The sequence below is a fragment of the Meleagris gallopavo genome, chromosome Z, assembly GCF_000146605.3.
Source record: "Meleagris gallopavo isolate NT-WF06-2002-E0010 breed Aviagen turkey brand Nicholas breeding stock chromosome Z, Turkey_5.1, whole genome shotgun sequence".
Taxonomy (NCBI): domain Eukaryota; kingdom Metazoa; phylum Chordata; class Aves; order Galliformes; family Phasianidae; genus Meleagris; species Meleagris gallopavo.
This window is the reverse complement of record NC_015041.2, coordinates 23,883,496-23,892,844: the sequence shown is the minus strand read 5'-3', so window position 1 is coordinate 23,892,844 and position 9,349 is coordinate 23,883,496. Positions and strand designations below refer to the sequence as shown.

The window sequence follows — 9,349 nt, the reverse complement described above, 5'->3', positions numbered from 1 at the left end:
AGAAAAGGATGCTAAAAAGGATATCAAAAAGGTTCCTAAAGAAACAAAGAAGACACCTGCTCCTTTAGCTGAAGCCAAAAAGCCAGCAGCAAAACCTAAACCACAAAAGAAGGAGGAACCTGCTAAAAAAGAAGCAGTACCTGCTGGAAAAGCAAAGGAAAAAGGAAAAATTAAGACTGTGAAGAAGGAGACCAAAGTCAGTGGAGCACAACCTGCCCTTGCAGCAGTTGGAGCTGCTGTGACAACTGTAGCAGCTCTAGCAGCTGCAGAAATTACAGCTAGTGGAAAAGAACTTGAAGCAGAAAGATCCCTTATGTCTTCACCAGAAGATTTAACAAAAGATTTTGAAGAATTAAAAGCTGAAGAAGTGGAAACAATAAAAGCAACAAGACCTCAGGTTGCAGTCATAGAGGATGAACTAAAACTCACTGGCAAAGAACATAAAGAGGCCTTTGAAGTACAAAAGGAAAAATTAGATAACGAAGGACCTGCAGAATCCTCTGATGAAGGCATAACAACCACAGAGGCTGAGGGTGAGTGTGAACAGACGCCTGAAGAATTGGAACCTGCAGAAAAGCACAGAGTTGATGACACTGAAAAGTTTGAAGATGAGGGAACTGGCTTGGAAGAATCATCTGAAGCAGGAGATTATGAGGAAAAGGCAGAGACAGAAGAAGCCGAAGAACGAGGTGAAGATGAGGAAGAAAAGACACCACTTGACACCACAATACCGTACATGGAAGAAGAAAGAAGAATTCACGACTATTCAGAAGAAATAATGGCTGAAGCAGATGCTAAAATGAAAGACGAAAAATACATTGAGAAGGCAGATTATGAGACATCAGATGAACGAGCTGAGGAAGACAGGGAAGAAGCAGTAGAAAAGGCAGAAACTGAAGAGACTGAAGAAGAGGAGGAAGACAAAGCAGAAGACATCAGAGATGAGGAGGAGACTGAAAAAATAGAAGCTGAAGAAGATTATGTGATGGCTGTGGTAGACAAAGCTGCAGAAGCTGGTGACGTTGAAGATAAATATAGGATGCTCATAATTACACCAACAAAACACTCAGAGCCTCAGTCTCCAGCAGTTGAACCAGCCTCTTCTATCCATGATGAGACATTACCTGGTGGTTCAGAAAGTGAAGCCACTGTTTCTGATGAAGAAAATAGAGAAGATCAACCTGAAGAATTCACAGCTACTTCAGGTTATACACAGTCTACCATTGAAATATCTAGTGAACCAACTCCTATGGATGAAATGTCTACACCCCGGGATGTCATGAGTGATGAAACTAACAATGAGGAAAGCGAATCACCTTCTCAGGAGTATGTGAACATTACCAAGTATGAAACATCACTGTATTCTCAAGAGTTTGGTAGACCTAAACTTTCTCCACTTCCAGATGCTTTTAATGGATTATCTGAAGGATCCAAAACAGAAGCCACAGAAGGTAAAGACTACAATGCCTCAGCTTCTACCATCTCCCCACCTTCTTCATTAGAAGAAGACAAGTTCTGCAAATCTGCATTCCAGGATGTGTACCGGCAAAAAGAAAGTGAAACTGCCAAGTTAGAAATCAAAGAAACCTGTCCAGAAGATGTTGATGTTACTGGAAAACGTAGTCCAGCCAAGAGTCCAGCTGATAGTTTGTCCCCTCCATCACCAGTTGCCAAAACACCACTGAGTGAACGTAGTGTGAACTTCTCTCTTACTCCCAATGAGATCAAGGTCTCAGCTGAGACTGCCTCCGTTACTGCACTGCCCAGTGTACACCAAGAAATTGCTGAAGAGCACTGTGCAAGTCCTGAAGATAAAACATTAGAAGTAGCATCTCCTTCACAATCTGCTGCTGGTAGTGCTGGCCACACGCCCTACTATCAGTCTCCCACTGATGAAAAATCCAGTCAACTTCCCTCTGAAACAAGTGAAAAGTCATCAGAAGCTCCAGTTAGTGTTGAATTCAGTGAAGTCAAAGATGAGTCCGCAAAACCTAGAATAAGCCCTATGGATGAGCCTGTGCCAGATTCAGAATCTCCTATTGAAAAGGTTCTCTCACCTCTACGAAGTCCCCCACTGATAGGTTCAGAGACTTCTTACGATATGTTTTTGAGTGCTGATGTAAGATCTCCTCCCAGAGATTATGGAAGTCCTTCTGAAGAGAAACCTGAAAAAGAAAAATCACCTGTTCAGATGAGCCCATCTTCTGAAGCCAGTTCAGTGGGCCTTTTCCAAGAAAAACAAGATGAGAAAAGCATGGAGTTTATGGTAATTAAAGAAGGCTTCAGCCTAGAAAGAAAAACGGAGGATACAGAACCCAGCAGCTCTCAGTCTTCACTAGTCTTGGATGAACGGAAGTTGACTGGTGATCTCTCACCTACTCAAATAGATATCAGTCAGTTTGGTTCCCTAAAAGAAGACACCAAAATGTCAATATCTGAAGGCACTGTTTCTGACAAGTCTGCAACTCCTGTTGATGAGGTTGTAGCAGAAGATACCTATTCACACATTGAAGGAGTAGCTTCTGTCTCCACAGCATCTGTTGCTACTAGCTCATTTCCAGAACCAACTACTGATGATGTATCCCCTTCTTTGCATGCTGAGGTTGGATCCCCTCACTCAACTGAAGTTGATGATTCCCTTTCAGTCTCTGTTGTACAAACACCAACAACATTTCAGGAAACGGAAATGTCTCCATCTAAGGAGGAATGCCCAAGGCCTATGTCCATTTCTCCACCAGATTTCTCACCTAAGACAGCAAAATCAGGAACCCCAGTGCATGATCACAGATCTCCTGAACAGTCAACTATGTCAGTAGAATTTGGCCAGGAATCCCCTGAGCAGTCTTTAGCAATGGATTTCAGTAGGCAGTCTCCTGAATATCCTACTGCAGGCACTGGTATACACCATATATCTGAAAATGGACCGACTGAAGTAGATTATAGTCCTTCAGATATACAGGAGCCTACTTTTGCAAGGAAGATTTCCCCTCTGGAGCATACATCTTACTCTCAGGAGAAGGATATTTCAGAAATTATTTCAGTTTCTCAAATTGAAGCTTCATCTTCAAGCTCATCAGCTCATACACCTTCCCAGGTAACTTCACCACTGCCAGAGGAAACCTTTTCAGGTGTTGTTCCACCCAGAGATATCTCACTTCATTCTTTTACCTCAGAAAAGGTTCAGAGCCTAGGAGAAAAGCTGTCACCAAAGTCTGACCTATCTCCATTAACTCCAAGAGAATCTTCTCCTCTATACTCTCCTACTTTTCCAGATTCACCTCCTGCAGTCACAGAAGCAGTGTCAGCTAGTCACGCATCTCCATTGTCGCTGCAAGTGTCCTCTGATAAAGTGTTTGGTTACCAGGCTGTCACATTACAAGAAACCCTTACAAAGCACAGTCCAGAACCTTTATTCAGTCCAGAAAAAGAAGATTCAGAGAAGAGCAGCAGATCACCAGAGGAACTTAGTTATTCTTACGAGGCCACAGAGAAAACCACTAGGTCACCGGAGGATATTAGCTACTCCTATGAGGCAGTTGGACGATCTACTAGATCACCTCAGGCCACAGATTATTCATATGAGACAACAGGAAAAATTACAAGGTCACCTGAGGCCACAGATTATTCCTATGAAATGAGAGGGAAAATCACCAGGTCACCAGATGCCACAGATTATTCCTATGACTTGACACAAAAGACCACTGTGTCACCTGGGGATACAGATTACTCCTATGAGATGACACAAAAGACCACCAGGTCACCTGGAGATACAGAGTTTTCCTACGAGATGACAAGGAAAGCAACCAGGTCACCTGATGATACAGATTATTCCAATGACATAATTGGGAAGACCACCAAATCACTTGATGTCACAGATTATTCATATGAGGGAATTGGGAAAGGTACCCAATCACTTGATGCTCTGGATAGTTCATATGAGACAATGGGGAAAATCACTGAGTCACCAGAAGCCATTAGCTACTGCTATGATAGAAGTGGAAGAACCACCAGGTCACCTGAAGCTACAGATTATTCATTTGAGACCACTGAGAAAGCCACCAGATCACCTGAAGCCACTGGCTATTCATATGAGGCAAGTGCACATTTCACTCCAGGAAAATCGTTAGCAGAATCCCGCCAAGATGTTGATTTATGCCTTGTGTCATCCTGCGAATATAAGCATCCTAAAACTGAACTTTCACCTTCATTTATCAACCCTAATCCCCTTGAGTGGTTTGCAAGTGAAGAACAATCTCAAGACCAAGAAAAGCTGCTAACTCAGTCTGGTGGAGCCCAGCCACCCTCTGGGGGAAAGCAGCAAGGGCGGCAGTGTGATGAAACCCCTCCAACTTCAGTGAGCGAGTCTGCCCCTTCTCAGACTGATTCAGATGTTCCTCCTGAGACTGAAGAATGCCCTTCCATCACTGCAGATGCTAACATTGACTCAGAAGATGAGTCAGAAACCATTCCAACAGACAAGACAATTACATACAGACACATTGATCCACCACCTGTCCCAATGCAGGATCGCAGCCCTTCCCCTAGGCACCCGGATGTCTCCATGGTTGACCCAGAGGCTTTGCCTATCGATCAGAATTTGGGTAAACCTTTGAAGAAAGATCTTAAAGAAAAGGCTAAAACAAAGAAAACAGGTACTAAGACCAAGTCATCTTCTCCTGTTAAAAAAAGTGATGGTAAATCAAAGCAAGTGGCTTCTCCAAAGCCAGCTGCAAAAGATTCTTTGGAAAAGAGTTCCAAAACAGCTTCTCCAAAAAAGAAGGAGTCTGTGGAGAAGGCAAGCAAAAATATCTCTACTCCAGAAGTGAAGACCCGAGTGGAAGAGAAAGATAAAGACACCAAGAATGCAGTAAATACAACAGCATCCAAGTCAGCAAAGACTGCCACCACAGGTAAAAACAGATAGGTGCTCTCTAGTATTAAGATTTTCCTAGTTGTTGCAATGTAATGCCTTTATAAATGCTGAGATAGTGGTTTACAGCAAACTCTCAAAGTCCATGTTTTAGACATAACTCCAGGGTGTATAAGACACATTCAAATGAATGAAATTCATTGAATTAACTCTTGTAATCTGAGAAACTTGATGTCTCTGTTTGCTGAGATGCAAAGAATTAAGAGTAAGTACATCAAGTATAAAAAGCTTAATACCAGCTGTCTAAATTGTTAACCAACTAATAGAATTAAAAGTACTACTCTTCTAGGTGAAATGAATTTAGTAATGAAGTGGCCCACTTTATTCATTGTCAGAATCATGTGGGCACAATGCTCTTAACTAATGCCATTTAATTTTGTGAGAGGCAAAAATACTCTAGGAAATTGGATGCTTTTATTACTTTGCTGGATTATTTTTAAAATGAGAATTTTAGAATATGATAACAGTAGTGAGAGTACTTACAGTGGGCTAAGCATGTATATCACATAATCCAGTTAAAGTCTTATTCCATCAGCAATGACTAAACACATGGAAAGTTAATGTCATTTTGAATGACTGTTGTGTTTTCTAAGCAGTAATAAAATACAAATTAGAATACTTAAGAAGGCATTGTGCTAATAAGTTGTTTCCGGCAGATCTTGCTATAGTGAATTTTGAAAATACTTCGATTTTGAAGTTGTCATCAAGCTTGATGTTTTGTTGAAATCTTTTTGCTAGCAGCAGATCTGGGATTCAATGCAAGTGGACCAGCATTCAGCTGTCCATAGTTTCTCTATTTGAAGTCATCCATCAATTCTTTCTTAAACCACCATTTGCCTGTCTCTCCTAGTGGATGCTTCTCAAAGCAGCAGTATCATTCCCCACGCTGTACATTTCTCCAGCACTTCACCTCTATATTGGATTCTTCCTCCTTTAGTCATACTTTCAGGCATACACTAGAGCTTAAGACAAGGTTCTATCTGATATTGACGTTTTGTAGTAGAATATCGTGCCTAATATTTTGTTCAATGTTCATATCCACAACTCAAGAAAATGTCACAGATTTTTTTGTGATAAAAGATGATAAAAGATCTTGTCACAAACCAAATAGATAAAAATGCTGTAATTCAGAATATCTTTTGATATTATGATGCTTATTTGACATACGGCCCTCTGATGAATGTCAGATCATGCTAGACAATTGTAATGGACTTCCATGGCCCTTCAGCATGTGACCATAAATAAAATGTACTGCTTAGATAATTTAGTGTACCAGACATCACTCTCTATTTTATCATGAGGAGGCTAATAAAATATAAATGGTCCTCATCAGAATACAATTATTTATTACATCCTGACTGCCAGTTCACACTGTGAACAAGTGTAAGTATGTGAATGTTTGAAATTTTAACTTCCTTTTGATTTAAGCATTTCTTAGATAATGCACTAGCTATTGCAGCTTCTCCCAACTTTTTGTGGGAAGTGGCTGATTTATGTATGTAAATAAAGACTGATTCCAATCTGCATGGCCCCCCATATAACTCTAGCTTCATAATGATGCAGATCTGAGACATTTGAAAAACTGCACTGCTTAACTTAGAAATTAATACTGCCATTTATTGAATGTGATTCAGTACTCTCAAATCTTTGTAATAATTTTTGGAGAATAGTAACATTTTAGTAGGAAAGGTACAGTTAATATCTGGTTATGTGGCAGTGATCTTTTATTGTATTATGCAATTAGTTAGGTCCTCCCAGTCTTTTTCCTCCCACTACAACAACTGGGATGCAATAAAAGTGGAACATGTCATTCGGTATAGAAGGGTACTGCTGTAATTGTTTCAGAAGACACAGAAATATTCTATACTTAACCAACAGTATCTATCTTAAGAAATATCACTTCCGCAATTATAACAATCATTAATAAATGCCTGTTTTTAACCAACTTGGGATGTATTCTTTTTTTGTTGTTTCATTTCCAAAGGACCTGGGACTACTAAGTCAGCAAAATCTACGGCAGTGCCACCAGGACCTCCAGTGTATTTGGATCTGGTGTACATTCCCAACCACAGCAATAGCAAGAATGTTGACGTTGAGTTTTTCAAGAGGGTGCGGTCATCCTACTATGTGGTGAGCGGGAATGATGTTGCAGCTGAGGAGCCAAGCAGGGCTGTTCTGGACTCCCTGCTGGAGGGCAAGGCCCTGTGGGAGAGCAACATGCAGGTAGGCTCTTCGCTCATATTTCTGCCTGGAAATAAAAACTTCTCTGGGAAGCAACTATGCAAAGCCAGAGAAGTTCCAGAGTAGATGGCGGATGCTCAGGATGTAAGGTTCCTTGCAAGGGCACCTTGTTTCACTAGTGATGTGATCAGAAACTCAAGTGAAGCACAGAGCTGCAACATTCTCAGACACTCCCCAATTCTTAACCCTTCCGATCTATCTCTGAAGAATAAAACAGATTGAAACTCTTGGTTTACAAAGCTATTTAGCTATTTATTACTATGCCACATACAACCTAAGCTTGGAAATCTTACAAAGAAAAAAAAAAGCGAACATTCCATAGTTTGAATAGCAATCATGTGCAATTGAATACTTCTCATGCATTTTCAGTGTGATAAGTAATTAAAATATTTGGCCATTACCTAAAGGACTATCAATGCAGACTACACTTTTCTGCGTCTCTGTAAAGCTACATCTCAACACCTTACAGAACGGAGACAAGGTTTTACTTCAATAAACTGTCTCTTTACAGTCATTTTATCGAATCTACATTATTATTTCCTTTTATCCGTCCATTTATCTTACTACTTATGGCAATAAGATCCACTCTTACAAAAGGAAAGCGTACTTATCAGTTGAGAATTTAACAGAGTTACTTTTTATCAGTAGTTTCTGTTGTCCATGTCTGAAGAGCTCTCCTTTTTTGCTGTTGCAGGTGACCTTAATCCCAACCCATGACTCAGAAGTGATGAGGGAATGGTACCAAGAGACCCATGAGAAACAGCAGGACCTCAACATCATGGTTTTGGCAAGCAGCAGCACCGTTGTTATGCAAGATGAATCTTTTCCTGCTTGCAAGATAGAACTGTAAGAACGGGTTGCGCATCCCAACACTAAACTTCGTTTCCAGAAATTCTTCCATTTGAAAACATTTTTTCTAAAAGTTCGACCCATCTATTTCGACTGCTGAACTATATACCTGCCAAATACTATACTGTGTCATGGTGATGCAAGTCACTAATATTTTTCAGTCTTTGCTGATTGCTAAGGGAAATAACAGCATTCCCATAGTAGGGTTCAGATTACTGCGAAAATACAGATCCAGTTTCATCTCCGCTGAACTTTTGGAAACCATGCACTAGCAACCCTAACTGACTTCTGCCAGGTATAGGCATTTGCCCTCTAAAGAGAGGGCAAAGAGAGAGAAAGAGAGGGGTAGGAGGAGAAAGTAATAACTACTTAGATCTGCATTAGTCTCATGGCAATAGATGTACCGCTTACTGCAGTATGCTTATGCTCTCGTATGAAAAGAAATTTTAAACTTTTTATCTATCTGAGCTATCACAATGGGGATACTTACTTTACAAAGTCAAATTATCTAGAAAATAAGAAGAAACAGAATGTGTCTAGGAAGGGACGTTCAACCTAAACTCTCATTAGCAGTTTTTCACTTTAATTTGAACTCTGCATACTGACATGCCATAACAGTCATAGGCCAAATATGCACATCATCTAAATCCCATCCGGAACTCTAAAACTTTCCTTTCAACATGCAGAATTGTTGGTCTAAGGCATGCTCCCAGTGAAAGTCCATTTACTCCACTCAGAATTGACCAGTCCATGTGCTTAAACACCCATATCAAGTGTTGATTGACTGAAGCAAAATACCAAAGCAATTGGGAGTACAGTAGACAATTTGCCTTAGAAAGTGACTTGAATGTACAAAGAAACTTGATGCACTTATTTTTTACTGTTGAGACAGCAAATTTATAAAACAACTGTTTAGGATCATAGTTACACCAATAAAGAAGTGTGAGTGTGGTACTAGAAATCTATCTGGCTGGTCAAACCGTTTGGTGCTATGAATTACGTATGTTAGTCATGTGAACACTTCATTGTTGCACCTGGACAGCTCAACAACGCAAGATGAGCTCTTTTTTTTTAAAGTTTCTTCTGTACTGTGAAAGCAAGATTGAAGGGGTATCAGAGTTGCAAAACTTAGTGACATATTCAGAATGATGAAAAGGTTGCCTGCGAGTCTGTACAGTATTCAACCTTCCTTTGTCTTACCTTATTTTATTTGTTTAATTTTAAGAGTGAATATGGGAACAAATGTACAGAAACCTTTTTTAGCATTGCGTGAACTTTTAATAGATGACTTTTTAACAAAAAGCTTTCATTTACAAGAAAATGCAAAGA

At 40.1% G+C, this 9,349-nt stretch overlaps 1 protein-coding gene across 1 annotated transcript in view; it reads left to right on the top strand.

The window, feature by feature from the left end:
• The window catches only part of MAP1B (microtubule associated protein 1B), a 20,211-nt gene extending 10,868 nt beyond the window's left edge, over nucleotides 1-9,343 (top strand). The window contains exons 2-4 of the mRNA XM_019610201.1: nucleotides 3-4,910; nucleotides 6,915-7,153; nucleotides 7,866-9,343. Of these exons, the coding sequence (XP_019465746.1) occupies nucleotides 3-4,910; nucleotides 6,915-7,153; nucleotides 7,866-8,021 (5,303 nt within the window). The 3' untranslated portion in view covers nucleotides 8,022-9,343. The remainder of the gene's footprint in view (nucleotides 1-2; nucleotides 4,911-6,914; nucleotides 7,154-7,865) is intronic.
• The last annotated feature ends 6 nt before the right edge of the window (nucleotides 9,344-9,349 follow it).